Raw genomic sequence first — 27,341 nt, forward strand, 5'->3', positions numbered from 1 at the left:
CGTTGCCAGATTTCTCTCCCCCTCTCCTCCCCTTTTTCTCTCGTTCTTTTCCGTTCCCCCCCCCCCAACTTTTCTCTACTCCCCCCCCCAACACACACCCGGCATATTGCCCCCCCCCCCCCCAACCTCGTCTTTTCTTTCTGAGCCTTGTAAGTGTAACAGATGACTCTGATTTCGTTTTTGTCTCGGGAAAAACTGCAAATAAATTATGAGGAAAAACAACTGCCAACCCCCCACCCCCCCCGGGGGGGAGAGAGACGTGTTGCTGCACCCCCAGACGTGGTGCCCCCCCCCCCCCCCGGGCCCCATCCTGCCCCACGGAGCCCAGCCAGGCCACAACCGTCACAGAGAACTTTATCGGCCGCGGCACGGCTGCGACAGGCGACACCGATCACGATACAGCCCCGAGCGAAAGCTGCGCCCTTCCCCACGAGGCCGGGGGGGAGGCCCGAGGCTGAGCCCCCCCCCCCCTCCCCCCCGGGGCTGAGGGAGGGGGGAAACGGAGAACCCCCCCCCGGCCCAGCTGGCTCCCACCCGCCCCCCAGGAACAGGGGGTAATGGGGGGCTCGGACCCACCGAAGGGGGGCAGCCCCATGGCACAGAGCCCCCCCCCAGCTCCCCCCCCCCCCCCAGGGAGGGGGCGTGGGGGCCGACCCCGTGTGTCCCCCACAAGGGGACGCAGCCCCACACCGAGCAGCCCTGGCCAGCCCCCCCCCAAAGCACTTCCCTTCTCCCACCCGGCCTCCCCCCCCCGGGGACACAGATGCATAAAAGCCCCCCCCCAGCTCCCTCCCCCCCCTCCAGGCCCCGTGCTCAGAGCTGGGGAGGGGGGGGGGGGGGTCCCAGCTCCTCTCTCCCCAAGCCCCCCCGGGGCTGGCAGCGTCGAGGCACTCGCTGGTGTTATGGGGATGGGCACAGCACGGCCCGAGCTGCGCCGGGGGAGGGCGAGGGCGGGGGGGGGCTGCAGCGCTCCCCCAGCCCCACGGCGCGGGGCCGGCCTCAGCGCCCGCTCAGCACCGAGAACCGGGCACGGCCGCGGTGCCCGGGGTGTGGGGGGCGTGGGGGGCCCGGCCCGAGCAGCGGCCCCCGCCGAGCGGCCCAGGAGCCGCCGGGGTTCTGCGGTCAGTCCTGGGGGAGGTCGAGATGCGAGGAGGGGGGCGAGGGCCTGGCGGGCCGGGGCAGGAGCCCCCCGCGGGGGGGTCACATCACCGCACAGCACGAGTTCTGCTTCCGCGCCTGGCGAGAGGGGAGAGAAGGCGGCGTCGGGGCCCAGAGCCGCCCGGCGCGGCCGTCCCGGTCCCGGTCCCCCGCTGGCCGCGGAGGCCGAGGGCGCAGCCCCGCGACGGAGGCTGGAGGCCGCGGCCCGGCACCCGGGCACCCCAAATCCCAAATGGGAGCGGGGCCGGGTTTGGGAAGGGGGCCAAGGAGCACCGCCAGCCAGGTTTGGGCAGCCGAGCTCCCTGCCCGACCCCCACGTCCCGCACCACCGGGGCTTCTCCTGCCCCTCTCACGGCCCCAAACCCACCCCCGGCCCGCCGGGGACCCTCCCTGGGTGCAGGAGGGACCGGCGCCGCACTCACGGTTTTGTAGAAGGCTTTCGACTGCGCCCCCAGCACCTCCGACTTGGACACCAGGTCGTCCAGCTTCTCCCCGCGCTCCAGCAGCGACTCCATGGTGTTGTGCTGCGCAAAGGAACGGGCGCCGGGCGCGCCGTCGGCACTCGGGGGGCCCCCGCCACCGCGCCCCAAAACCGGCCGAGAGCACCCAGGGGAGGGAGCGGGGCCAGCCCCCGTCCCCGCCGTCCTCACCAGGATGATTTTGGTCTCGTCCAGCTCCGCCTGCACTCTGGTCATCGGGTCGGCGTCGCGGGGGTTCTGGCGGAGGAACGAGGGCGGCGTCAGGCCAGCAGCCCCCCGGGGGGTGCGGGAGGGGGGGTGGGGTGAGGCCAGGCGGCCGCGCGGCCCCTACCTGGTACTTGCTGAGGTACCCGTCCAACGCCGCGTAGCTGATGGTGCCGGGGGACCCCGACGGCCACTCCGCCCTGCTCACCTGCCTGCAGAACTCGTCCAGCACCTGCGAGCGAGGCAGCGCCCGGCGTCGCTGCCTGGGCTCCTCCCCACAGCTCCCCGCGAGCGAGGCCGAGCCCCTGCCCCGCCAGCTCCCCGCAGAACCCCGAGCCACGCCGGGCGCTCCAGAGGGCGGCTGCGGTGCGGAGCCGCCAGGCAGAGCCGAGCCAAAACGCAACCAGATCCCGCCGAGCTCAGCCCCGACACGGCCCCCCCCCCCGCCCCCGGCTCACCAGCAGGGATCATTTCTTCCTCACGCCGCGACCGGACCCGTGGGAAGCCCCCCCCCCCCAAATTCCCCGCCCTGCCCGAGGCGCCGCCGGCCGCGCCGCTCACCTTGTCCAGCAAGGTGAAGCAGACCCGCTGCGGGTACTCGTTATCGGCGATCACCACGCCGGCCAGCCCGTCGCTCCGCACGTACACGTGGCACAGGTACTCTGGGCAGAGAGGCGGCGTCGGGGGGGGGGGGTGGGGGGCGGCTCTGGAGCCCCCCCGGCGCCCAACGCCTGCCCCCGGCCCCCGCTTCCACCGCCAGCGGATGGCACCGGGAGGTTTCCGGCCACTGGCGGTCGCGCCGGGACAGCGGGAAGGGCTCGGGGAGGGAGGTGAGCCCCAGGCTCGGCCCCGCGGGCCCACCCTGCCCCCAAACCTCTCGGCGTTCGCCCAGGGAAGGGGGGCGCGAGGGGGGCTTCGCGTCTCGGAGCGCGGCCACGCGCTCACCTTGCTCCTTGACGGAAGCCCGGCTGCCCAGCTGCGAGCGCTCCACGATCAGCTGGCTGGTGAAGGTCATGAACTCCTGCACGCTGCAAGCACCCAGCGCCGCTCGCACCCGGCCCCCAGCTGCGGGGGGCGCGGGGCAGCCCCGGCCCTTCCCCACCGCCCCTTCCCCTCCAACCCTTCCCCTCCGAGCCCAGCGGGAGGCTCGCGCTCCCATGCTAGACCCGCGTTGAGTCAGGTCAGGAAAGGGCCCCAAGCCCGCGCCCCAGCCCTGCCAGGCAGACTTTTGCGTAACCCCTTTTTTGTGGTGTTGGTTTTTTTTTGTTTTCGTTTTTCTTTTTTTCGCCCCGCAATAAAACAGAGGCCAAAAGCCTGCGAGCAAGCAGAAATAAATCTGCTCCGTCCCGGGCGCGCTGGGAGCAGCGAGCGCTCAGCCACAGCGCTCCAGGTGGGAAGTGGCAGCGCCGGGGGCTCCCCGAGGGGCTGAGGCCGGGCCCCAACTCGTGCCGTGGCCACGGGACGCAGCCCCCACGGGGGGGACCGGCAGATGAATTCACAGCTTATCCCCGCCGACACCAGCTCCCGGGGTGCCGAAGCCCGGGGGGGAAGCGGCTCCTCCGGCCGTGCCGGGGTTGGGGAGCAGCGAGGCCCCCAGAGCCGCCCCCGCTCGCTGCTTCCCCTCGCACGCTCGGCCACGGGGGCGTTTTTAGGAGCCCCTCGCTGCAGCGTTCCCCTTATCGCCGGGACCGCAGAGCCAAACGTGCCCAAAAAAAACCTTGGCAGGGGGCCGGGAAACGCCCCGGGGGCCGCCAGCCGACAGCCCCCGGCCGCCTCCGCAAGTGGGGGGGCGGCTGGAGCGGGGCCCCCGGGGGAGCGCCGAGGGCTGAACCGGCCCAGCCGGGGCTGAGCCCAACGTCCCCGGGGGTGCCGGGGGCAGGCGAGGCGATGCTCTGAGGCCACCCGGTGAGGACGGGGGCTGCCGTGAGCCCCCGGCGGGGCTCGTCCCGGTGCCGGCACCGTCGCGCGGGGAGCCCCGGTGCGGGGCGCGGGGCCCGACCTGGATCTCTGGAAGAAGCTGAAGGTGGAGACGTCGTAGGCGGCCTTCAGCAGCTGCACGCGGGGCTCGCCCTTGTACAGCACGCTCAGGCTGTACAGCCTCATGGCGCGGCGCTGCGGGGAGAGGGAGCGCGGTCAGCGGGCCCCGCCGACACCGGGAACGCACCGGGACCCCCAGAGCCTCCCGGGACCCCCCAGGGATCCCCCAGACCCCTCCGGGACACCCCCCCCCCACCCCAACGCCCACTGGGACCCCTATGGGAACTGCACGGGGACCCCCCCAGGCCCCACTGGGACCCAGCGGGACTCTACAGGGACCCCCTCCAGACCCCAATGGGACCCTGCTGGGACCCCCAGAGGCCTTCCTGGACCCCCCCCAGAGCCCACTGGGACCCCCCAGGGACCCCCAGGGACCCCCCAGACCCCAACGGGACCCCGCTGGGACCCCCCAGAGCCCTTCGGGACCCCCCAGCCCCCCCCCGGGACCCCCCCAGGACTCACCCAGACCCCCCCGGGACACTACCGGGCCCCACCAAACCCCCCCAGGCCCCACCGGGACCCCGGCGACCCCCCCCAGACCCCCCCAGAACCCGCACCGGGCCCCACCGAACCCCGCCGGGGCCCCCCCGGACCCCACCGGGACCCACCCGGGAGCCGCCCGGACCCACCGGGGCTCCCCCAAGCCCCCCGGGACACCCACAGGGCCCCCCCGGCCCCGCCCCCCCGCCCGGTACCGGCGGCTGCGGACTCGCAGCGAGGAGGCGGCGGCCGAGCGGAGCCCTCCCGACCCGGAAGCAGAAAGGGACCGGCCGGAAGTGCCCCCGGCCCCGGTTACTGCCACGGGGCCGCGCCCAGCCTGCGCACGCGCAGCACGCGGCCCGCCCGCCCCGCGGCTCCCGGCCAATGAGAGCGCGGCTCGCCCGGCGGCCCCGCCCACGGCCGCGAACGGCCCCGCCCCCTAGGCGGGAGGCCAATCGGCGGCGCCGTGACGTCATGGGGGGCGGGGCTCTCTGCAGGGAGCTGGGGGCTCGAGCCTAGCGAGGGGGCGTGGCTTCGTGGTCGGCGGGGCCTAGTGTGTGGGCGTGGCTCCACGGGTGGGCGGAGCTTTCGTGCGTAGGTTGGGGCGCTGTTGTTTGTGGGCGTGGCTTCCTGGGTGTGTGGGCGTGGTCTCCACAGTGGGCGGAGCAACGTGTGTGGGTGGGTGCGCTCGGTGGGCGTGGCTTCATGTGGGGGCGGGGCTTCCAAGTGGGTGGTGCTAAGCGGGATGGGGCGATTTGTGGGCGTGGTTTCATGTACGGACGGGCCTGCTGAGTGGGCGGGGCAAACTATGTGGGCGGGGCCTCCTGCGTGGGCGTGGCGCAGGGAGTGGGCGTGGCCTCCGTTGTGCCCAGGGGCATTTGGGTGGGCGGGGCAACGTGATGGGGGCGGGGCTTGTTTGTGGGAAGTGGCTTCGTGCGTGGGCGGGGCCTCCTGGGTGGGCGTGGCGGCGGTTGTGGGCGTGGTCTGCGGTGTGGGCGGGGCCTCCAGGCTGGGTCCGGGGCCTGCAGTGCCCCCCGGGACCCCCATGGGACCCCCCTGGCTGCAGGGCCGGGGCCGCCCTGCTGGGGCCCTGCACCCCCGGCACCGGGACACCGCGGGGGCACCAGCGGGACCCCCCCAGGCCCCCGGGACCCCCCGGGGCTCCCCCATCACCCCCCGTCCGTCCCCATCACCCCCCATCTGTCCCCGTGCCCGTCCCCGGGGCCCGGCGGCCATCGCGGGGCCGCCGTCACCTTGGTGCTCGTCTCCATGGGAGCGGGCCGCGTTGCCAGGCCGGCCGGTGGAGTGGTTGCCACTGTGACCAGGCCGTGAAGTGGTTGGCACGGCAACCGGCTCACCAGGAGGGGGGCCCGGGGCCGGTGACGGGGCTGACAGCCCCCGTGGGGAGGGTCCCGGACAAGGCCACCCGCGTCCGTCCGTCCGTCCGCCCGCTGGGGCTCCCCCGCTCCACGCAGAGACCCCCGGGGCCTCCTCGGTGCCCCCTCGCAGCGCGGCGGACGGCGGGCCGAGGAGGAGGAGGAGGAGGAGGACGACGACGACGAAGCACCCAGCCGCCCCGCACGGCCGAGGGGATTGGGGAGCCCCGAGGGCGGCCCTGGGATGTGGGGGGCCGAGGCCGGGGCTGCGGGGGCTCGCGGCCGCTCTGCCTGACGGGACCGTGGGGACGCGGCGGCTGCCACCGGGCGCCCCGTATGAGCTAACGCCCCCCAACGTGGCGCATCCCCCGGCGTGGCCAGGGACGGTACCCGGGCGGACGAGGCGGTGGGGTGCCGGGGGGGCTCGGGGGGGACAGCTTTGCCGGCCGCCCGCCCCGCGCCCACGGCTGCCCCCATGCTGGACCACAGAAGCAGGATGGAGAGCTCCCGGCAGGAGAAGGTGAGGCCCCGCCGGCCGCTGGCCCTCCCCATGTTCGCCTCTGGAAGGCAACGGCTGCTTCTGCCCCTGCTTTGGGGCTCTTTGGGGCTTTTTGGGGATCTTCGGGGCTTTTTGGGGCCAGGCAAGCGGTTTTGGGCAAGGAATGAGGTCAGGAGGTTTCGAGCCAGGAGCACACGGGGAGCCTCCGTTTATACTGAGCGCCTGATCCTGCCGTGGGCCCGGCGGCGCAAGGCCCCCCCCAGCCCCCAGGCACAGGGGGTGAGGGCAGCGGGAGGCTGGAGGCTGCCTCGGGCAGAGCCACGCGGCCGGTGCTGAGGCTCCCCGCTCCCGAGGCCGCCCCCATGCCCGGTGCTGGGGTGCTGAGCATGACCAGCGGGGCTCCCCCAGAAGGAGCCGGGCTCTACAGGACGGCCTCGGGGCCGAGGGGACCCCCACTGCATCAGGTCACTTGGGGGGGACGGGGCTCGTCCCCACTCTTTGGGAGGCTCCGGCACGCAGCCGGACCGGGACGGGGGCGATGGGGAGCACGGGGCACGGGCAGCGCGGCATTCCGCCACGTGGCTTCCAGCCTGCTCCAGGCAGGGTAAGAGGGGATCGCACCCTTCGGGGGCAGGTTTTGGTCGGGTGGGAAGAGCCAAACCCGGCACCGAAACCTCCATGAGGGATCCAAGGGAGCGGAGCCGCGGCACGCGGTGCCTACGGTGCCAGAACCGCTTGAGATCAGCGGGAGAAGGGACACCGGGACAGGCGCTGCGGCGCTGGGCGACATCGGGCACCGAACGGCGTCACGGGGCGCTGGGTGTCCCCCTGGGGACATCCCGGAGGGGATCCGGCCTCGATCCGTCCCACCGGAGCAGCCCGGGGCAGCCAGTTTGTGGGGGCCAGGACCCCTCAGACCCACATCATCCCAAAAGCTTTAGCAGGGCGCCTGCTTTGTGATGCACCCCAAAACCCACGGCAGGGCCGGCGCGGCCCCGAGGAAAACACCCTCCTGGCGCTGACAGCGCAGCGGGAGCGATCCTGGCCTGCCCGGCTCCCGGTGACTAATGAGGCCTCTAATGCCGCGAGCAAACCTGGCCGGCGGAGCAGAAGCGCTCGGCGCCGCGGCTCCATCTGAGAGCCAGGGCCGCGGCCCCGTTACGCGCCCTGGTAATGGAGGCCGTGCCGGCGGCAGGGCCCGGGGTTGCTACGCGAGGGAAAAACAGGTCCTGAGCGCCAGCGCGGCCGTGGAGGGGCCCCACGGCTCTCCCTGGCAGCAGGGACGGGAGAAATTCCCCGTACCGCTCCGTGCGGCCCCGCTCGATGGGCATCGTGCGAGGGGGACGGAGGAAACCCCCACGGGACGCCTGCTCCAAGCAGGTTTCGGGGCAAGGAGCTTCCCCCCGGTGCCGCTGTTGGAGGGCGAGGTGCTCCGGGCTGCGGGGCCGCAGGGGATCGGGGTGTCCACAGGGAAAACCGGGGCCGGGGAGGGGAACCTCCGGCTGCTCGGCGCGGTTCAGGGGGCGCAGGACACCCCGTAACGCTGCCGCCCCCCGGCGCAGGTGGAGCAGATCCTGTCGGAGTTCCGGCTGAGGGAGGAGGACCTGAAGAAGGTGATGTACCGCATGCAGAAGGAGATGGACCGGGGGCTGAAGCTGGAGACGCACGAGGAAGCCTCGGTGAAGATGCTGCCCACCTACGTCCGCTCCACGCCCGAGGGCTCAGGTAGGCGCTGCCGTGACGCGAGGGCAACGGCGCCCGGCGCTTTGCCACGTCTCCGCCGGGTGCTGCCCCCCCGGGAGCCCCCCCCTGAGCCGTCCCCTCCCCCGTGCCCCACGGTGCTGCAGAGGTCGGGGACTTCCTCTCGCTGGACCTCGGCGGCACCAACTTCCGCGTGATGCTGGTGAAGGTGGGCGAGGGGGAGGAAGGGCAGTGGAAGGTGAAGACGAAGCACCAGATGTACTCCATCCCCGAGGATGCCATGACGGGGACGGCCGAGATGGTGAGCGGGGCAGGGGGGTGCGGGGGGCGCGGGGTCCTCCCCAAGATCCCCATCCCGGTGCTGGGTGCCTCCGGGCAGCCCCAAGCCCTGGGAGGGGGCAGAGGTGGGTCCGGACCCTCGGGGAGCTGCAGGAGCCCGTGGAAGCGTCCCCTTCAAGTGGCGTCTGGGTGGGGATGGGGTGGAGGGGACCGGGCCATCGCGGGGACGAGGCCATCGCGGTGACGGCTCAGCCGCTCTCCCCCAGCTCTTCGACTACATCTCCGAGTGCATCTCCGACTTCCTGGACAAGCATCAGATGAAGCACAAAAAGCTGCCCCTGGGCTTCACCTTCTCCTTCCCCGTGCGGCACGAGGACATCGACAAGGTGAGGGGCTGGCGGGGCGGCACGGGACCCGAGGCCACCGCGGTGCCTGCCCCACGGCCCCACGGAGCCCCGCTCTGTCCTCCCTCGGCCCAGGGCATCCTGCTGAACTGGACCAAGGGCTTCAAAGCCTCCGGAGCAGAAGGGAACAACGTGGTCGGGCTCCTGCGAGACGCCATCAAACGGCGAGGGGTGAGACGGCCGCCGGCCCCGCGCCGGCTGCGTGCGTCGGTGCCCGCCCCCTGTCCCCACCGCGTCCCGTGGGTCCCCCGGGAGAGGCGCTGGGGGCATGCTGTGCACACGCGTGTGTGTGCGTGCACGTGTATGCGTGGGCACACGCAACCCACGGGGACCCCGCGGGACAGCCGGACGCGGAGCGTGACACCGGCGGCTCCCCCCCCGGCAGGACTTCGAGATGGACGTGGTGGCCATGGTGAACGACACCGTGGCCACGATGATCTCCTGCTACTACGAGGACCACCGGTGCGAGGTTGGGATGATCGTGGGTAAGATCACGGGCTGCGGGACGGCAGCGGCCACCCCCGGGGGGGGGACGCGGGGCGGGGGGCACGCACCCCACGGCTGGCTCCTGCGCGCAGGGACGGGCTGCAACGCCTGCTACATGGAGGAGATGCACAACGTGGAGCTGGTGGAGGGCGACGAGGGCAGGATGTGCGTCAACACGGAGTGGGGCGCGTTCGGCGCCTCGGGGGAGCTCGACGAGTTCCTCCTGGAGTACGACCGCGTGGTGGACGAGACCTCGCTTAACCCCGGTCAGCAGCTGTAAGGAGTGGGGCGGATGCGGCTCCCCTGGGCTCCCCCCGGCCGCGGCTCCTTCGCCCCCTGCCCTCCGCCGGCCGGGGCCGCTCGTCCCGGGGCTCTGGCCCCGTCGGCCGCCCGCACGCGTCCCCCTGAGCCCGGTACCGGTGGGGACACATGCGTGGGGCCTCGCCGTGGGGCGGGAGGGGGGCGGCCCCCGCCCTGACAGCCGCCCCCGGCCCCCAGCTACGAGAAGATCATCGGGGGCAAGTACATGGGGGAGATCGTCCGGCTGGTGCTGCTGAAGCTGGTGGACGAGAACCTGCTCTTCAACGGTGAGGCCTCCGAGAAGCTCAAGACCCGCGGCACCTTCGAAACCCGCTTCGTGTCGCAGATCGAGAGGTATTCGGGGCCGGTGCCCCCAAACCGCCCCACACCCATGGGGGTGCCCTGTGCCCTCACCCCACAGCAGCTGGCTCTGATCGTCCCACATGGGGTTCCCTGCACGGTCACCCTACACCAGCCCTCTACAACTGCCCCACAGCAGGTTCCCTGCCCTATCGCCCCACACCAGCCCTATATAGCTGCCTCATGTTGGGGTCCCCCCTTGCCTTGACCCACATTGGGGTCCCCTTCCCCATCACCCCACACTGGGGTGTCCCACATGGGGTCCCCTGCCCCATCACCCCCCGCCAGCCCTCCCCAGCTGCCCCATGGGGGTCCCCGGCCCGATGCGCCCCCTCTGTCCCATCCCAGCGACTCGGGCGACCGCAAGCAGATCTACAACATCCTGACGGCCTTCGAGCTGCTGCCCTCGGGCACGGACTGCGACATCGTGCGGCGCGTCTGCGAGAGCGTCTCCACCCGCGCCGCCCAGATGTGCTCGGCCGGGCTGGCCGGCGTCATCAACCGCATGCGGGAGAGCCGGAGCCAGGAGACCCTCAAAATCACCGTGGGGGTCGACGGCTCCGTCTACAAGCTGCACCCCAGGTGAGGCTGCCGGGAGCCTTCCTCCCGCCCCAGCCTCCCTCCTCCTCCTCCTCCTCCTCCTCCCCGCAGCCTTGACCCCTTCCCGTCTTTCCCCCGCAGCTTCAAAGACCGGTTCCACGCCACCGTCCGGCAGCTGACGCCCGGCTGCGACATCACCTTCATCCAGTCGGAGGAAGGCAGCGGGCGAGGCGCCGCGCTCATCTCGGCCGTCGCCTGCAAAATGGCCTGCATGATGGGGCAGTGAGCGGGGCAGCACGGCGCGCAGGACCTGGGGGCGGCGGGGACCCCGCGGTGCCGGGCACTTGGAGGGCGCCGAGGAGCGCAGACGGACGCGGGAAGGGCTTTGCCGCGGGAGGCGACGGCGGCCGGTGCCGGGGCTCCCCAATAAACCGGGGTTTGCGTGGACTTTTCCTCCGGGACCACCGCCGGGGCCAAGGCTCCTCGATGGCCGCGCGCAGCCCGACGGGGCCGAGGCTCTTCCCGGTGCTGTGGGGGGCAGCTGCGCCCCCCAGAACCTCTCCATGGGAGGGCACCGGGGGATAAGGGGGGTGGTTGGGGGGTGGTTGGGGACAGGGGGGGCTGGCACCCCTTGGGGCGCCCGCGGTGGGCATCTGGCAGTGCCGGGGGGCCCAGCTGGCCTTGTCCCCATGTGTCACCTCCGTGTCCCCTCCCAGAGACCCTCAGAAAGGACAAACCGAGCCGGAGGCAAAGGGGACTGACCCCCCCCATCCATGGGGTGGTGCCACCTCCTTCCCCCCGCAGGGCCAGGTCCGTGCACCCCTGGAACAGCACCCCACAACCCCAAACCCAACGGCTCCCCAGCCCAGGGGCATGTGGGTGACTCCCCCCCCAATTACTTCGTGGTCCCAAGCAGCCAAAAGTAGTGCCCGTGTGCCCCCCCCGGCTCGTGTCAGTGACAGTGCCCCCCCCCAAACATTTACCTCGTTTAGGGGGCTGAAGGTGGGGGACCCCCAGCCTGGAGCGGGGCCAGCGGCACGGGGGGGAGAGCAGATTGGTGCCACGGGGCTGTGGGGCCACCTTGGGGGTCCCCTGGGAGTCGGGGGCACCCCAGGGGCTGGGGCCTGCATAGGAGCCCCACGGGGTGGGGACACCTTGGGGGGGCTGAGGCCACCAAATGGGGCTGGGGTCACCCCAGGGTATGGGACCACTGTGGGAATCTGCACCCCCGACACCGTGTTCCCCCCGTCATCGTGCCCACCATCACTGTGCCCCCTCTGTCACCATGTCCCTCCATCACCGTGCCCCCCTCCCCACCATGCCCCCCCTCCCCAGAGCCCAGACTGCGTGGCCCCGCGCCCCCCGTGTCCCCCCAGGGACCCCATTCCCAAGCTCCCCACACACCCGGCTCCTCCCTGAGGTCCCCATACGCCCACCCCAGCCCGCGTCACCGAAGTCGCCACGTGTCAGCCCCTGTCCCCAGGGTCCCCGTGAGCCCCACCGCACCCCCTGTCCCCCCGATGGGGCTGGGGAAGCCCCGCAGGGACCCGTCCCAGCCCCCCCCCCGATCGCTCATCCCCATGCAGGTGGAGCGGACGCTCACGGGGACGCCCCTCGCCGTGTCAGGAACGTTGGCTGCAAGCCCCCGAGCTGCGTCACCGCCCACGGTGACGAGAAGAAGGTCGGGGGGGGGGGGGGGCAGCACGTTTCCCCCCCACCTCGGCCAAATGAAACCCCAAATGACGAGCTCTGTCCTCCGGAGAGGCGGCGGCGGGGACAAGCTGCTTTATTGCGTGGGGACAGGGGGTGGGAGGGAGGCTGGTGGGGAGGTGGAGGCTGGCGGTGGGGCTCGGGGCCCCCCTTCAGGTTTCGGGGTTCAGCGGCGGCGGTCAGGGCCCTGAGGAGACAAAACGCTGGCGGTGGTGACTCGGGGGACACCCCCTCGCCCCCAGCTCCAGCACCAGCGGATGCGGCTCCTCCGCCCCACCCCACACCCCCGAGTTTCCCCGGGGCACATTTCGGGCTCCCCCACCTCCACCCTCCCTCCGCACGGGGGCACGGTGCGCCCAGCCCCGGGGGGGGGGGGGGGGGGGGGGGGGGGGGGGGGACAGGCGCAGGATGTGGGGCGCAGGATGTGGGCTCTCACCGGCGCTCAGCCCTTGCAGAACTTGAGGGCGGCGCAGACGTCCTGGGGCTCGTCGTCGTTCTGCAGCGCCTCGGAGATCTGCTCGGCGTACTTCTTCACCATGGACTTGCAGAGCCGGCCCACGCCCTTCATGGCGACGCACACCTTCCGCAGCGCCTCGTTGACGGCGTCCTGCGGGCACCGGCCCCGTGCCGTCAGCGGGGCCGCAGCCACCAGACCCGCCCCCCCCCCCCACCCAACCCGGCTCACCCCGAGCCCCCCTCACCTCATCGGGGTCGTCCCCCACCATCTTCTTCAGCTGCTGCAGCACCTTGATGCAGAAGTTGCATTTCTTCCCCTTGCCCGGCAGCGCCGCGTCGTCTTCGTCCTCATCCCACTGCGGGGACAACGCAGACCCTCAGGGCGGTGTCGGGTCCAACCCCCCCGCCCCCCGCCCCGCGACCCGAGGGGGAGCTGCCCCACGGCGCGCCCCACGCCTGGGGCTCGTCCTCACCGTGCCCAGGCTGTCCCAGAGCTGGCGGCACTGCTGCTCCTTCTGGCACCGGATGGCCGTGGCCACGTCGCGGCACCAGGACGCGGGGCCGCCCTGGCACGGCTCGGCCACCTCCTCCGCCTGTGCGACTGCGAGGGGACCGAGGTGGTTAATATGGCTGCCCCACGGCCGCCCCACGGCCACCCCGTGGCTGCCCCATGGCCAAACCATGGCCCCACGGCCACCCCATGGTGACCCCATGCCCCCCCCATGGCCCCACGGCCACCCCATGGTGGCCCCATGCCCCCCCCATGGCCCCACGGCCACCCCGTGGCTGCCCCACGGCCACCCCATGGCCCCACGGCCACCCCATGGTGGCCCCATGGCCCCCCCATGGCCCCACGGCCACCCCGTGGCTGCCCCACGGCCACCCCATGGCCCCACGGCCACCCCATGGTGGCCCCATGGCCCCCCCATGGCCCCACGGCCACCCCGTGGCTGCCCCATGGCCAAACCATGGCCCCACGGCCACCCCATGGTGGCCCCATGCCCCCCCCATGGCCCCACGGCCACCCCGTGGCTGCCCCACGGTCACCCCATGGCCCCACGGCCACCCCATGGTGGCCCCATGGCCCCCCCATGGCCCCACGGCCACCCCATGGTGGCCCCATGGCCCCCCCATGGCCCCACGGCCACCCCGTGGCTGCCCCACGGCCACCCCACGCCCCATGGCGGCCCCATGGCCACCCCGTGGCCGCCCCACAGCAGGACGGGGAGCACATCAGTCCCCGAAGCCCCTCTGTGCCCCAGGTGTCCCCAGAGCCCAGCCCCCGTCCCCCCCCCCCCCCCCCCCCACGTCCACGTCCCCACGCAGTCCCCGCACCCCCGGTGCCACCCCGCTGTCCCACCCCGGTCCCCCCACCCCACGGCGCCGGTGTCCCCGCGCCATGCAGCCCGTGGGGGGGGCCGCGGGCAGGAGGGGCCCCGGCCCCGTACCTGCCACCAGGGCGAGGAGCAGGAGGAAGGCGGCGGCCATGGCGAGCCCCCCCAAACGCTGACCCAACGGGTGCCGGCCCCGTGCCCCACCCCGGGGCTTTTATAGCCCCCCAGGAGCCGGCAGCGGGGCCGGCGGAGCCACTCAGCGCCGCCGAAACCCACCGAGGCCTTAAAATGGAGCGCGGCCTGCGCCTCGCGGCCCCACACCTCCGCCCCCAGCCTCGCCACGGCAGGAAGCGGCCTTGGGGGGGGGGCGGCGGGAGGGGGCCAAAATCACCCCGGGGGGGGGCGGGGGGGGGCTCAAAAACCATTGGGGGGGTTGACACCCGTGGGGGGGGGGCTCTGACACCCCCGGGAGGGGGGGGGGGGCAAAAAGCCGGGGGGGGGGGGGCAAAAACCATGTGGGGGGCTGACACCCCTTGCGGGGGGCTCTGACAACCCCAGGGGGAGGCCCAAAACCCGGGGGGGGGGCAAAAACCATTGGGGGGGCTCTGACAACCTTGGGGGGGCTCTGACACCCCCGGTGGGGAGCCCAAAAACCATGAGGGGGGGGCCTCTGACACTCCTTGGGGGGGGCTCTGACACCCCCGGGGTAGGGGGGCAAAAACCCGGGGGGGGCCCAAAAACCATGGGGGGGGGGTCTGACACCCCCGGGGGGGTGCCCAAAAACCCGGGGGGGGGGGGGCAAAACTTTTGGGGGGGTCTCTGACACCCTGAGGGGCGCCCAGAACCCGTGGGGGCCCCAAAAACACCCTGGGGGGGGGGGGCTCCAACACACCTATGAGGGCCTTGACACCCCCGGGGGGACCCCAAAACCCCCAGGGGGGGCTCAAAAAACCCGGGGGGGGGGGACACAAAACCCGGGGGGGGGGGGCCCTGATACTACCGGGGGGGCCTGAAACCCCTGGGTGGAGGCAAAACCCCCGGGGGAGGGGGGGGGGGGGGCAAAACTTTTGGGGGGGCTCTGACACCCTGAGGGACCCCCAGCACCCGTGGGGGCCCCGAACCCCCCCTGGGGGTGCTGCAGACCCCGTGGGGGGGGGCTCCAACACACCTAGGAGGGCCCTGACACCCCCGGGGGGGCCCCAACACCCCTGGGGGGGGGGGGGGGGGGCTCAAAACCCCTGGGGAGGGCCGCGGGGTCTCCGCAGCCCCCCTGGGGGCCATGGGGGGGGCCGCCCCGGGCCTTTTGCACCGGCCCCACGCGGGGCCCACGGACACGAGTGGCGCCCCCCCCCAAAATAATCCGCAGGCCTCGGACGCGGGGCAGGAAACGGGGGGGGGGGGGCGGGGGCTCGGGGGGGGCTCAGCCCTGCGGGCCCAGGTGCGTCCCCCCCCCCCGCGCTCCCCGTTGCCATGGGAACGGCGCCGCCGCCCCCGCGGTTGCCATGGCGCCCCGCCGCCGTGACGTCTGTTCCGCGCCGCGGTTACGCCGCTTCCGGGCCCGGTTCCCGCCATTCCTCCCCCCCCCCCAACACCCGTTCCGCCCCCTCCCCCCCCCCCCCGCGTCCCCTCCGCGCCGCGTGCAGCCGGGCCGGCGGCCCCCGCCCCCCCCCCCGACCCCTGACCTCTGACCCCGTACGTCACGGGGGGGCTGTCAGCGGCGGGAGGGGGGGTGATGGGGGGGGGGGGCGGTGCCCTGGGGGGGGGGGCCGGTTGGTTTGGGGGGGGGGGTTCCCGGTGTCCCAAGGGGGTCCCGGTTGGTTTGGGGGGGGTCCCCGGTTCGTTTGGGGGGGTCCTGATGCTTTGGGGGGGGGTCCTCAAGCCTTGGGGGGGGGGGGTCCCGGTTGCTTTGGGGGGGGTCCCGGTGTCTTGGGGGGGGGATCTCGGTTGGTTTGGGGGGGGCAGTGTTTGAGGGGGGGTCTCCCGGTATCCTGGGGGGGTCCCAGTATTTTGGGGGGGGGGGGGGAGGGGTCCTGGTGCCTTGGGGGGGCCCCGATTGGTTTGGGGGGGGGGGGGTCCCGGTGTCCTGGGGGGGTCCCAGTTGTTTTTTGAGGGGGGGTCTCCCGGTGTTTTGGGGGGGGGGGTCCCGGTGTCCCAAGGGGCGTCCTGGTGGCCTGGGAGGGATCCCGGTTCGTTTGGGGGGGGTCCTGGTGCCCTGGGGTGGGGGTCCCGGGTGGTTTGGGGGGGGTCTCAGTGTTTGAGGGGGGGTCTCCTGGTGTTTTGGAGGGGGTCCCGGTGTCCCAAAGGGCGTCCCGGTTCGTTTGGGGGGGCGTCCAGCTGTTTGGAGGGGGGTCCCAGTTGGTTTGGGGGGGGGGGGGTCGCAGTTGGTCTGGGTGGTCCCGGTGTTTGGGGGGGGGTTCCCGGTGTATTGGGGGGGGGTCCCTGTTGGTTTTGGGGGTCCCGGGGTTTAGGGTGTGTGTGCCGTGGGGGGGGGGTCCTGGTGTTTGGGGAGGGGTCCTGGGGGGAGGCACTTGATTCTGGGGGGTCCCGGTCTTTGGGGGGGGGGGTCCCAGTGTATGGGGGGGGAGTCCTGGTGTTTGGGGGAAGGAGGTGGCGGTGTCCGGGGAGGGGGGTCCCGGTGTTTGGGGGGGTCCGGAGGTGTGTGTGGGGGTCCCGATGTCCTGGGGCAGGCTTCTGGTGAGGGGGGGGTCCCAAGGGGTATTTGGGGGGGTCCCCTGGTGAGGGTGGGGTCCTGGTGCTTGGGGGGGTGGTTCTGGTAAGGGGGTTCCTGGTCCTTGGGGGGGGGGGGTCCCAGTACCCCTTGGGGGTGGCTCCTGGTGATGGGGGGAGTCCCATTTTTGGGGGGGGGGGGGGGTCCCAGTGTTTGGAGGGGGGGGTCCTGGTGTCTGGGGGGGCCGGGGCCTGTGCTCCCTGTGTGCTTGGGGTGGGGGGGGGGGCCAGCAGGGCCAGGCCTTGGGGGGGTCCCAGGTGAGTTTTGGGGCTGGGGGGGCTTCTGGTGTCGGGGGTGGGGGGGGGCACAGATTTGGGGGCCATTTCGGGAATCCTCACTCTCCTCTTTATCCCCCAGGCACCCACCCCCCCCCCCCAGCCCAGCCATGTTCTCGTCGGTCGCGGCCCCCCCGGCTCAGGCCCTGCTGTCCCCCCCCTCTGGCGAGGCCCCCACCTTCGCCCGGGCCGGGAGCGACTTCGCCGACCGCTCGCAGCCCTTCCTGCTGGGGGAGCGCAGCTTCAGCCGCCAGTACGCGCACCTCTACGCCGCCCGCCTGCTCTGCATGCGGCCCCGCCTGGCGCAGCGGGCGCAGCAGCGATGGGGTGAGCCCCCCCCACCCTCCCCCCCCCCCCAAAAAAAAAAACTAAAAAAAAAAAACTCAAACCCCGACCCCCGGCAGCCCCCCGGCCTCCTTCCTTCCTCCGCGGGGCGAAACGCCGCCGCGCTGCTCCCCCGGTTGCTTTTCGGCCGGGGATGCCGCGGGGGAAGGATGGAGAACGTGCCCCCCCCCCCCCCCCCCCCCCCCCCCCGTAACCACCGCATCGTGGCGGGGGGGTTGGGATGGAGCAGCCGAAGCGGGTTGTTTTCCTGATTTTTCTCCTGCCTCCTCGAAGCCTCCGCATTCCTGGCGGCGCTGACGCCGTTCCCAACCCGCCACTGCCCTCCTCGGCCTCCCGCCGCGGGGACAACCCCCCCGTCCCCAAGCCCCGTGAGGGCAAAACCCCCGTCCCCAAGCCCCACGGGGACAAACCCCCGTCCCCAAACCCCACGGGGACAAATCCCTGTCCCCAAACCCCACGGGGACAAACTCCCCAGCGCTCCCCGGGCGAGGAGGTGACAGCGGCAGCCTGGGGAGGGCCCCTGGCCGTGGGGGGGCTTCCCTCGACAGCCCCCTTCTGCTGTTGTTTCTGCTGAAGCAGGACGAGCGGTTCGCTCTAGGATGAATTTAGGGAACGGTCCCAGTTTGGGGGGAAAAAGGGGAAAGAAATGCCGCGAGGGGGGCCGCGGCGCTGAGCCCCCGTCCCCGCAGGCAGCGGCGTGGCGCTGCGGAAGCTGTGCGAGCTGCGGGCGGGCGAGCGGTGCTGCGTGGTGGGGACGCTCTTCAAGGCCATGCAGCTGCAGCCCTCCATCCTGCAGGAGATCAGCGAGGAGGTAACGGCGGGTGCCATGCCGTCCCCCCGGGGAGGGGGACGTGGGTGGGCTCGTGGGGCCGGGCTGGCCCCGGCGGCGGTGATGGCAGCGCGGCCGCCTCTCCCTCCCTGGCTGAGCCGCTTCCTCCTTGGCCGACGGCCGCGCCGCTGCTGGCGTCGCGGGGAAGCGCTAAGTGGAAACAGCCCCGACCGGCACGCAGCTGGCGAGCGGCCCCGAGGGCGGCCGGGCCTCCTCCGGGAGCTGCGCCCGCCTGCCCGGACCCCAAAAACCACCCCCCCCCCCGGGGTCCTGCCCTCGTCCCCGCAGCACAACCTGGTGCCCCAGCCGCCCCTGCCCAAGTACGTGCACCCCTCGGACGAGCTGATCCTGGAGGACGAGCTGCAGCGCATCAAGCTGGCGGGGAACGTCGAGGTGTCCAAGATGGTGACAGGTAGGGGACGGCGGCGGGGCGGCCTCGGCTCTGCCGGCACCGCCGGGGCTGAGCGCCGCGCTCGCCGCAGGCACCATCCTCGCCGTGTACGGCAGCGAGCAGGAGGACGGCGGGTTCCTGGTGGAAGAGCTCTGCTTCGCTGAGCTGCCCCAGCCCCTGCCCTGGGCGGGCCCCAGCTCGGACAGGTGAGTCCCCACCGCGTCCCCATCGTGTCCCCGCCGCGTCCCGCAGCCCTGGGGACCGCCAGAGGCCACCGTCCCCGCTGCCCGCCCTCTCTTCCCCCAGGTTCGTGCTGCTGGCCTCGGGGCTGGGGCTGGGCAGCGGCAGCGGCGAGTCCCTGCTGGGCACCCAGCTGCTGGTGGACGCGGTGACGGGGCAGCTGGGCGCCGAGGGCCAGCAGAGCTGCGCCGCGCTCATCTCCCGCGTCATCCTGGCGGGGAACCTGCTGAGCCAGAGCACGCAGAGCCGAGACAGCCTCCACAAGGTGCGGGGGGGGCCTGGTAAAGGCTGGGCTTGGGGGTGGGGGGCACGGAGGGGCTGCGCTCCTCACCGCCTCCCCGCTGCCGCAGGCCCGGTACTTGACGAAGAAGACGCAGGCTGCGAGCGTGGAAGCCGTGAAGATGCTGGACGAGATCCTGCTGCAGCTCTGTGTGAGCGCCCAGGGCTCGATGCGGGTGCTGGGGTGGGAGAGCAGCTCCCAGAGCCCCTCGGCGTGGGGCAGCGGGTGGTGGTCCCCCCACCCCACAGCCCCCGCTGTGCCCCGCAGACCTCCGTGCCTGTGGACGTGATGCCCGGGGAGTTCGACCCCACCAACTACACGCTGCCGCAGCAGCCGCTGCACCACTGCATGCTGCCCCTCGCCAGCGCCTACTCCACGCTGCAACTGGTCACCAACCCCTACCAGGCCGACGTGGACGGCGTCAGGTGGGGACCGACGTGCCACCAGGGCTGCGACAGCTGCTGGTGACTAGGGGGGTTGGGGACAAGTCGCACCGAGCACGGAGCTGCCCTTCCTTCCCCCAAAACGTAGGTTTTTGGGGACGTCCGGGCAAAACATCAGTGACATCTTCAAGTACAGCAGCATGGACGACTACCTGGAGATCCTGGAGTGGACGCTGCGGGCGGGACACATCAGCCCCACGGCGCCGGACACCCTGGGTAAGGGGGGGGCACCGCTGTGCTGCCCCGAGGCGGGGGCTGCGGGGCTCCGAGCGCCCCGTGGGGGCCTGTGGGGACGGGTTCCCCTCCTCACCTCCGCCCCCGCAGGCTGCTACCCCTTCTACAAGTCGGATCCCTTCATCCTCACCGACTGCCCTCACGTCTACTTCTGCGGCAGCGCGCCCCGCTTCCAGTCCAAGGTGATCACGGGTGAGTCCCAGCCCCATCCGGCCCCGTCCTCGCTTGCGGCCGTGCCGGGGCTGGCGCCTGACACCTGCCTGTCCCCGCAGGGGACGAGGGGCAGCGGGTCCTGCTGGTGGCGGTGCCCGCCTTCAGCACCACGCAGACCGCCTGCCTCGTCAACCTGCGCGACCTCAGCTGCCAGCCCATCAGCTTCTCCGGTTTCGGGGCCGAGGACGATGACGGGGACATGGAGGTCGGGCAGTGACGGCGCGGCACGGACTCTGTCACCGCACAGAACTGCGGAGCTGCCGCGGTGCGGGACCAGCAGCCGCTGGGAGAAGCGACGCGGCGCTGCTACCAATACAGCTTGGTTTATTCGTGTAACAAAACCGCGTGGAGGGGACTGGGGCCGGCACCGCGAGGGCCCTGCCCTGGGGAGTGCAACAGCCCCGGCCGAGCCACGGTGCTGGGGACCCAGGCTGCGTCCTTCTCGCCCAGCCACGGTGGCACCGCCGGGTCCCTGGGGACGGGGCCGTGCGTCCTCGCCTGAGCCCAGCCCGGGGGATGTGCTGCAGCTGCCGGCCTTCGGGGCAGGCGTCGGGGTGGCGTGGCCGTGGTCCTGGCAAGCGAGGCGGGTGGGAGCTGCAGCCTGCCTGGCGCGGGCGAGGAGCGCTGCGGAAGCAGGTGACGGCGCCTGCAGCGGGCGAAACTCAACCAAGCGTGAGCGCCTGGAGGCAGGAGCGAGGGAACGGGCGTCCCCTAGTCGCCAAAGTTCACGGTGTAGGTCTCGGCCGTGGTGAAGGGCTGCTCCGTCCCCGTGCCCACCTCCCAAGCCTCCGTCTCTGTCACCAGCTCGGTCACCACCTCCGTTTCGGTCTCCATCTCCCAGGTGCCGGCGGTGGGAGGCTCCTGGCTCCAGGGCGCATAGGTGGTGCTGCTGAAGGGGCTGGGCAGGGCTGTGGTGGGCGCCGGGGGGGCCGTGGGGCTGTGGGCGGTGGTGGTGGCGTTGAGGCGCCGCAGCCTCATCTGCTGCCGGAGCCGCATGCGGTGCCGCAGGCGCTGGCGCAGCCGCAGGCGCTCGCGGGGCGTCATGGGGCGCCCGGGCACGATGCGGCGGATGGGCCGGTTCCCGTTCATGGCCATGATCTCGCGGATGCGCTTCCAGTTGGAGCGCGACAGCACGAAGTTGCACTGGGTGGCCCCGATGTCGTAGAAGACGCTGCAGGTCTTGACGCTGGGGTTGTAGCCCTCGGCCTGGGCCGACACGCGGTACTCGCCCGGGTTCAGGATGCGCCAGTAGTCCCCGCCGCTGGCTGCGGGCGGCGAGGGGAGGTGAGGGGGCTGTGGAGCGGGGCCGCGGCACCCTCGCATCCCCCCGACCCCCTACCTGTCTTGACGTTGTGCTTGATGCCCCCCACGACGATGGTGGCGTTGGCGATGGGCTCTCCCTGCTGGTCCGTCACCAGGCCCTTGATGCCCCGGTGAACCTGCACGGAGGAAAGGGGCGAGGGGAGCGCGTGGGGCTGGTGGAGCGGCCACCGGCTCCCGGCACGCACTCATGGCCCCGCGCCTACCTGCTCCATGAAGGTGAGCAGCGATTCCTTGTTGTTCTCCCACTCCTGCTGCAGCTCGCTCTCGTGCGGGAACTTGTCGCAGCCCAGGTAGACGGAGAGCTCCAGGCAGTTGGTGTGCAGGTAGCTGAAGTCGTTCATGCCTGCCAAAAAAACAACCGAGGGCCCGTTGGCATGCGGTCACCCTCGACCACCCGGCGGCTCACTGGCACAGCACGGCCCCGCTTACTGCCGGCCCGGGGGTGCCACTTGGCCCCCTGCACGATGCCCATGGAGTCGGTCATGTCCTGCGTGTGGCAGCCCCCGCGGAAGGTCTCGGTCATGGTGAGGTGGGCCGAGGCGTAGGAGATGGCGAGCCAGCGGAAGATGGCGTGGTCGGGCGTCTCGTGCACCTCGGGGTTGTCGTCCTCATAGTCGTCCGGTGGGCGTGGGGCGGCCGGCGTCTCGCTGGGGGGCCGGGCGGCGTCGAAGGGGTAGGACACCAGCTTCTCCCCACCCTGCAGGTTGGCTCCCAGCACGAAGGGGTTCTTCTCCATCCAGGCCATGATGGCCCGCGTCTCCACCGCCACCTGGACAGAGGCGGTGTGACACCCGGCCCCTTGCCCGCCGCCGCCACCGCCCCCGCCGGGCGCCCCGCACTCACCGTGGCGTCCTCCTCCAGGTAGTGCTGTGGGATGGGGATGTGGTGGCTGGGGAAGCGGTGCGGCACCAGCTTCCGCTCCTCGGCCGCCCACAGCGGCGAGGCCAGGTCGGGGAAGTTCTCAAAGAGGTCGTAGCCCTCCTCCGTCCAGTGGCCCAGCGCCCAGTTGCCCAGCTCGGAGCCCTGTGGGTGGTGGGGACCGGCAGTGAGCCCCCAGTGGCGCCGATGTCCCCGGTGCCACCACCGCCACCCCAGTGCCATCCCTGCTCCTCACCGCCTCGCGGGCCAGCTCGTAGCCGTCGGGGTTGAGGGAGGGCACGAGGTGGATGCGGGTTTCGGTCACCAGGCTCCGCACGCGGGGGTTGCCGTCTTGGTACTCCTTGCAGAGGAACTGCATCAGCAGCAGCAGCAGCTCCCGGCCCAGCACCTCGTTCCCGTGCAGCCCCGCCGTGTACCTGAACTCGGGCTCGCCTGCAGGACGGGTGGCATCACGGCACAGCCGTCCCCTCCCCGTGCCCCCCCGTCCCCCCTCGCCCCCTGCCTTGCCTCACCCGTCTCGTGCTCGCCGGGGTTGTCGGAGATCTCCATGGCGTAGATCTTCAGCCCCCGCGAGCTCTTGCCGATGTTGTAGATGCGGGTGATGGTCGGGCACTCCTCATTCACCACCTTCATGAGCTGCGGGCGCAGGGGGCGAGCGCTGGGGCACGGGGCGGGGACGGGGAAGGCACCCCCCTGCCCCACGGGGTGCCACCGTGCTCACCTGCCTCATGTCCTTGTAGCTGTGGTGGCGGAAATCCAGGTTGTCGGCGGACGTCACCTCGTTCTGCTGGCTGTAGTAGCTGCTGATGGCTGCGGAGGGGACGGCGATGTGGCCCTGGGGACCGAGCGGCTGCCATCCGCCTGCTGTCCCCCCCCTGCCACCCCCGTCTTACTGGAGAGGGGACAGCCCAGGACCTCCAGGCGCAGGCAGAGGCTTCCGTTCCACGTCTGTGGGTAGATGCGGATGTAGCGCGCCACCACCGGCTCGGGGAACTCGGTCAGCACCGGCGTGTCCTTGTCCACGTTGCCGTAAAACATCTGGGGAGGGGACACGTGGGGGTGGCAGCGGGTCCCCAGCGCCACCCCAACCAACCCCATCCAGCCCCCCCACGCCGCGCACCATCTCCTCGTAGCCGTTGGTGTACATCGTCCAGCTCTGGCTGTCGTTGCTGAAGCCCACGTAGAATTTGGTGACAAAGTCCTCGCTGCGGGAGGAAGGGGACGGTGCGTGGGGGTGGCTGTCACCCCCACCGCCCCGCTGCTGGCCCCAGGGCCACCCCCCCCCATCCTGTCCCCGTCCCCTTACTGGATCTGGGAGTCGCGTCCTTGCGTGATGACGCCGGTGAACTTGGTGGTGCGGCGCGTGTCCACCTCCAGCCAGTGCGCCCGGCTGTCGTCCTCGGCACACCACGCGCCATCGAAGAAATCGTCCTCGTTGGCGCCCGCCTGGGGACAGTGAGGAGACAGCGAGGGTGGCGCAGGGACAGGGATGGGGACGGGGTCGGGGATGGGGACAGGGACGGGCGCCCACCTGCATGTTGAGGCGCCCGCGCTGCGCGCCCAGCCCGTGGCGCAGCATGGAGGAGGCCAGGATCTGGTCATCCTCGATGCGGTGGGACTCCAGCCCGATGGGGGGACACTCTGGGGGGGTGGGGGACATGGCACAAAGTCAGTGCCACCCCCCCAGCATGGTGACCGCTTTCCCCTGTCCCCAGGGACGGGGACACTCACTTGTCTTCTCCTCCGGCGGCGCCCACTCGTCCTCGTCTGTCTCCCACTTCTTCCCCCCTGTTTTTTTGGGTTTTCCTGGAAAACGGCAGCAAGGTGAGGGGGCAGAGCCAGGGTGTGGGGGGGACATGGGGCAGGGGGCCCCCACCCGCACCCACCTTTGCGGTCCCGGCCCTTCTCCTCCGCCCAGGTCTCCTCCTCCTCCTCCTTGCTGCTGCCGCCTTTCTTGGGCTTCCCTGGCAGGGGAGAGCGGCCGTCAGGGACGGGGACGGGGATGGGGACGGGGATGGGGACAGGGATGGGGATGGGGCTGTGCCGTGCCACCCCCCCCCAGCCTCTCACAGGGTTTCAATTTCTCCTCGTCCGTCTCCATCTCCTCCTCTTTCTCCAGCTGCTTCTTGGGTTTGGGTGGTGGCGGCAGCCCGTAGTCCACTGCAGGGAGGGAACAGGGCTGGGACGCCCCTTTGGGACATGGGGGGCCGGCCCGTGGCCCCACAGAGCCCCCGCCAGGGGCAGGGGTGCCCCCGGTCCCCCCCGGCTCGTCACTCACGGTCATCGTAGTCGGGTCGCTCGAAGCCCTCCTCGTAGTCCCCCTCGGTCACGGGGGCGGGCAGCGGTGGGGGGGGTTCCTCTGGCTTGGCTGGGGGTGGCAAAAGGGTTTGGGGGTGCCCCTGTGGGGTCCTTTACGCCTCTGTGGGGTCGCTGTAACCTTACAGGGTCTCCAGTGCCTCTGTAGGGTTCCCCATGCCCCTGTGGGCGCTTCTCTGTCCCCTGTAGCTCCCATGAGGTCCCCAAACCCCTTTTGCAGTCCCTATGGCCCTGAATGAGTCCCCGTATCCCCACGGGATCCCTTGAGCCCCTGTGGAGTTCCCATGCCCCTATGGGGTCCCCATGTCCCCACGGGATCCCTCGAGCCCCTACGGGGTCCCCGTGTCCCCGCGGTGTCCCCTGCACCCTCACGTGCTCCCTGTACATCTCTGGTGTCCCCATGCCCACCCCAGCCCTGGGCTGCCCCAAAACGATGCTGCCCCCCACCCGGGGCTGGGGACCCCCCCCCCACCAGCCCCCTTTGTCCCCCTGTCACCGCACTGACGTGGCGGCGTCTCCGGCTGGGGCCAGACTCGCACAGGTTTCTTCCTGCTCGGGGGCTTGCGGGGTTTCTGCTGCCGCCGGATGTACTCGACTAGGGACAGGGGGGGGCAATGACTGCGGGGCTGCGAGGCGGAGGGGAAGGGGGGGACGCATCTGTGTCCCCCCCCCCAGCCATCCCAGGGGACCCCGTCGGTCCCCGCCCGCCCCCCGGCACCGTACAGTCCTCGTAGTCCTCCCGCTCCAGCTGCTCGTTGTAGTCCAGCGTCGGCGGCTCCGGCTCCACGGGGACCTCTGCGGGGGGGACGCGTGGGGCTGGGACACGGGGAGGTGGCAGCGGGATCACAGGGGTGGCACTGGGACACGGGGGGAGGTGGCACTGGGGATGCTGGGGTGACATTGGGATGCAGGGAGGTGGCACCAGGGCAAGGGGAGGTGGCACTGGGATCACGGGGGTGGCACTGAGATACAAGGAGGTGGCACTGGGACACGGGGAGGTGGCAACAGGACACAGGGAGGTGGCACAGGGATGCCAGGGGTGGTACTGGGATGCAAGGAGGTGGCACCAGGACATGGGGAGGTGGCAACAGGACACAGGGAGGTGGCAACAGGGATGCCAGGGCTGGTACTAGGACGTAGGGAGGTGGCACCAGAGCACAGGGAGGTGGCACAGGGGAACAGGATGGCACTAGGGACACAGGGAGGGGTCACCGGGGATCAGAGGGTGGCACTGGGATGCTGGGAGGTGGCAGCAGGCCACCAGGAGATGACAGGGGGGACCAGGGGGTGGCACTGGGGACACAAGGAGGGGGCACCGGGGATCAGGGGGTGGCACTGGGATGCCAGGAGGTGGCACTGGGACGCAGCGAGAGGACACGGGGGATCAGGAGGTGGCACTGGGATGCCAGGAGGTGGCACTGGGACGCAGGGGGTGGCCTCGGGCTCTCACCAGCCTCGGGAGCGGGCTGCCAGTCCTCCCCGCCCAGCTCCCAGCGCTCCGTCGGCAGCTCCTCCAGCTCACCTGGGGACAGGGACATGCAGAGGGGTGGCAGCGCTGGCGTCCCCGGCCCACCCCCAGCGAGGGGACCCCAGGGAGGGAGGAGACGAGACGGGGGACAAGGGGCAGGACGGGGGTGACCCCGGCCACACCATGCGGCCCCCGGGGACAAAGCAGCGGGGGAGCCGAGGGGACGCGGGTGACAAGCGCTCAGCACAGGACGGGACCCCCGGTGTCCCCCCGCTCACCTCGGTCTCTGCCATCCCCCTCCTCCTCCTCGGGGGCCTGCGGCTGCCCTGGGGACAGGGACGTCCCCTCTCTGTCCTCCCCCCGTGGGGGGTGCGGGGCCACGGGGTGCTCCCAGGGGGTGTCCGGCAGCTCCGGTGGCCTCGTGCCCGAGGGCTTCTTGGTGGCCTTGGGCGGCTTCTCCTTGGGTGGCTTCTCCTTGGGCGGCTTCTCCTTGGGCTTCTTGGAGCCTTTGGGGGGTTTCTCAGAGCCTTTGGGGGGTTTCTCGGAGCCTTTCGGGGGTTTCTCGGAGCCTTTCGGGGGCTTCTCCTTGGGCTTCTTGGGGGGCTTGTCCCTGTCGTTGCTCTTGTCCCTGCTCTTGTCCCGCTCCTTGTCCCTGTCCCTGTCCTTGTCCTTCTTGGAGCCCCGCGCTCTCTCCTTGGGCTTCTTGGTGGGTTTGGGGGCTTTGTCCTTCCGGGCCTTCTTGGGCGCCTCGGGCTCCGGCAGCCGCTCCGGGGGGTCTGGGGGGGGGGGGTCGGGTCGGGGGGGGGTGGGGGCAGCCCCTGCCCAGCACCCTGAACCCAGCACCCCCAGCTCAGCACCTCCAAAACCCAGCACCTCCAACCCAGCACCCCGAACCCAGCACCTCCAAACCCAGCACCCCCAGCCCAGCACCCCCCCGGTGCCCCCCATCACTGCTCCCCCCCTTTACCCCCCCACCCCCCCCACACACACATCCCACTCTCTCCCGGTACCGGGCAGCCCCAGCAGCACCCCCCCCCCCCCCTCACCGGTGCCCAGCCCGGTGCCGGTGCCCGGCTCGGTGGCGAAGCCCGGCTCGGTGCCGTCCCCGTCGCCGTCGCCGTCCCGGTCCCCGTCGGGCCCGAGGAAGCCCCTGAGGAACGCCTCGATCTCGGCGTCGGTGAGCGCGGGCGCGGCGGGGTCCGGGGCGGCCCCGGGCAGCGGCAGCAGCAGCGCGGCCGCCAGCAGGAGGCAGGAGCGGGACGGCCCCGCCAGCGCCATCGCCGCCGCCGCCGAGCACCGGCACGGCCCGGCCCGGCCCCGCCGAGCACCGGAGGAGGGCAGGGGAGGGGCGGGGGCGGGCCGGGGGCGGCACCGGGCGGGGGTTTGGGGAGGAGGGCGGGGGGGGGGGGGGGACGGGAACGGCACCGGCACCGCGTTGGCATCACGTTGGCACGGCACGGCGCGGCACAGAACTTCATTGGCACCCCGCAGCACCGGCACCGAGGCACTGGCACCTCGTTGGCATCACGTTGGCACGGGAACAGCCCTGGCACCGCGTTAGCACGGCACGGCAA

At 72.1% G+C, this 27,341-nt stretch overlaps 5 protein-coding genes across 6 annotated transcripts in view; 3 read left to right on the forward strand and 2 right to left on the reverse strand.

The window, feature by feature from the left end:
* ZMIZ2 (zinc finger MIZ-type containing 2) overlaps positions 1 to 558 on the forward strand; it is a 7,044-nt gene extending 6,486 nt beyond the window's left edge. The window contains 1 exon segment of the mRNA XM_050715721.1: positions 546 to 558. Coding sequence (XP_050571678.1) covers positions 546 to 558 — 13 coding nt within the window.
* Positions 559 to 1,077: 519 nt separating this feature from the next.
* On the reverse strand, positions 1,078 to 4,701 carry YKT6 (YKT6 v-SNARE homolog). The gene is made up of 8 exons (XM_035571519.2): positions 4,574 to 4,701; positions 3,841 to 3,953; positions 2,787 to 2,869; positions 2,403 to 2,503; positions 1,969 to 2,073; positions 1,809 to 1,874; positions 1,581 to 1,682; positions 1,078 to 1,236 (listed from the first exon to the last, which is right to left on the reverse strand). Exons 2-8 carry the CDS (start codon positions 3,942 to 3,944, stop codon positions 1,201 to 1,203), a joined length of 597 nt encoding a protein of 198 aa, XP_035427412.1. The 5' UTR covers positions 3,945 to 3,953; positions 4,574 to 4,701; the 3' UTR covers positions 1,078 to 1,200.
* Positions 4,702 to 7,786: 3,085 nt separating this feature from the next.
* On the forward strand, positions 7,787 to 10,589 carry GCK (glucokinase; the record flags this gene model as incomplete). The annotated part of the gene is made up of 9 exons (XM_035571536.2): positions 7,787 to 7,958; positions 8,081 to 8,235; positions 8,480 to 8,599; positions 8,693 to 8,788; positions 9,003 to 9,102; positions 9,196 to 9,379; positions 9,602 to 9,757; positions 10,112 to 10,345; positions 10,445 to 10,589. Coding segments are annotated over 9 exons (1,362 nt in total), but the record flags the coding sequence as incomplete, so codon positions are not given.
* Positions 10,590 to 15,570: 4,981 nt separating this feature from the next.
* POLD2 (DNA polymerase delta 2, accessory subunit) lies at positions 15,571 to 20,122 on the forward strand. Its single transcript, XM_035571518.2, has 11 exons — positions 15,571 to 15,616; positions 16,889 to 17,133; positions 17,841 to 17,962; positions 18,269 to 18,392; positions 18,463 to 18,577; positions 18,678 to 18,876; positions 18,962 to 19,042; positions 19,159 to 19,316; positions 19,423 to 19,550; positions 19,659 to 19,760; positions 19,841 to 20,122. Exons 2-11 carry the CDS (start codon positions 16,917 to 16,919, stop codon positions 19,996 to 19,998), a joined length of 1,404 nt encoding a protein of 467 aa, XP_035427411.1. The 5' UTR covers positions 15,571 to 15,616; positions 16,889 to 16,916; the 3' UTR covers positions 19,999 to 20,122.
* On the reverse strand, positions 20,086 to 27,083 carry AEBP1 (AE binding protein 1). 2 transcript variants are annotated; one of them, XM_035571517.2, is made up of 21 exons: positions 26,814 to 27,083; positions 26,046 to 26,543; positions 25,750 to 25,821; positions 25,023 to 25,094; positions 24,805 to 24,894; positions 24,262 to 24,351; positions 24,054 to 24,143; positions 23,870 to 23,947; positions 23,715 to 23,789; positions 23,515 to 23,624; positions 23,290 to 23,429; positions 23,104 to 23,188; positions 22,877 to 23,021; positions 22,705 to 22,793; positions 22,496 to 22,619; positions 22,219 to 22,415; positions 21,948 to 22,127; positions 21,534 to 21,873; positions 21,308 to 21,447; positions 21,121 to 21,220; positions 20,086 to 21,046 (listed from the first exon to the last, which is right to left on the reverse strand). In XM_035571517.2, exons 1-21 carry the CDS (start codon positions 27,043 to 27,045, stop codon positions 20,493 to 20,495), a joined length of 3,501 nt encoding a protein of 1,166 aa, XP_035427410.1. In that variant the 5' UTR covers positions 27,046 to 27,083; the 3' UTR covers positions 20,086 to 20,492. The 2 variants fall into 2 exon arrangements, with proteins under 2 accessions (XP_035427410.1, XP_035427409.1); XM_035571516.2 differs by having other exon boundaries at positions 25,023 to 25,115.
* Between the last annotated feature and the right edge of the window lie 258 nt (positions 27,084 to 27,341).

The sequence above is a fragment of the Cygnus atratus genome, chromosome 27, assembly GCF_013377495.2.
Source record: "Cygnus atratus isolate AKBS03 ecotype Queensland, Australia chromosome 27, CAtr_DNAZoo_HiC_assembly, whole genome shotgun sequence".
Lineage (NCBI taxonomy): Eukaryota > Metazoa > Chordata > Aves > Anseriformes > Anatidae > Cygnus > Cygnus atratus.

What these genes read in the sequence shown, in the direction of transcription:
- POLD2 (XM_035571518.2), top strand. Translation starts at nt 16,917, where the DNA reads ATGTTCTCGTCGGTCGCGGCCCCCCCGGCTCAGGCCCTGCTGTCCCCC. An exon ending in GCGGGCGCAGCAGCGATGGG is followed by an intron (nt 17,134 to 17,840) that starts GTGAGCCCCCCC and finishes CCGTCCCCGCAG; the next exon opens with GCAGCGGCGTGGCGCTGCGG. An exon ending in CACGGCGCCGGACACCCTGG is followed by an intron (nt 19,551 to 19,658) that starts GTAAGGGGGGGG and finishes CCGCCCCCGCAG; the next exon opens with GCTGCTACCCCTTCTACAAG.
- AEBP1 (XM_035571516.2), bottom strand. Translation starts at nt 27,045, where the DNA reads ATGGCGCTGGCGGGGCCGTCCCGCTCCTGCCTCCTGCTGGCGGCCGCG. An exon ending in CCAACGGCTACGAGGAGATG is followed by an intron (nt 23,022 to 23,103) that starts GTGCGCGGCGTG and finishes TCCCCTCCCCAG; the next exon opens with ATGTTTTACGGCAACGTGGA. An exon ending in ACCTGGAGGAGGACGCCACG is followed by an intron (nt 21,874 to 21,947) that starts GTGAGTGCGGGG and finishes GCCTCTGTCCAG; the next exon opens with GTGGCGGTGGAGACGCGGGC.
- YKT6 (XM_035571519.2), bottom strand. Translation starts at nt 3,944, where the DNA reads ATGAGGCTGTACAGCCTGAGCGTGCTGTACAAGGGCGAGCCCCGCGTG. An exon ending in GCTTCACCTTGCTGGACAAG is followed by an intron (nt 2,074 to 2,402) that starts GTGAGCGGCGCG and finishes CCTCGCTCGCAG; the next exon opens with GTGCTGGACGAGTTCTGCAG. An exon ending in GGTACCTCAGCAAGTACCAG is followed by an intron (nt 1,875 to 1,968) that starts GTAGGGGCCGCG and finishes TTCCTCCGCCAG; the next exon opens with AACCCCCGCGACGCCGACCC.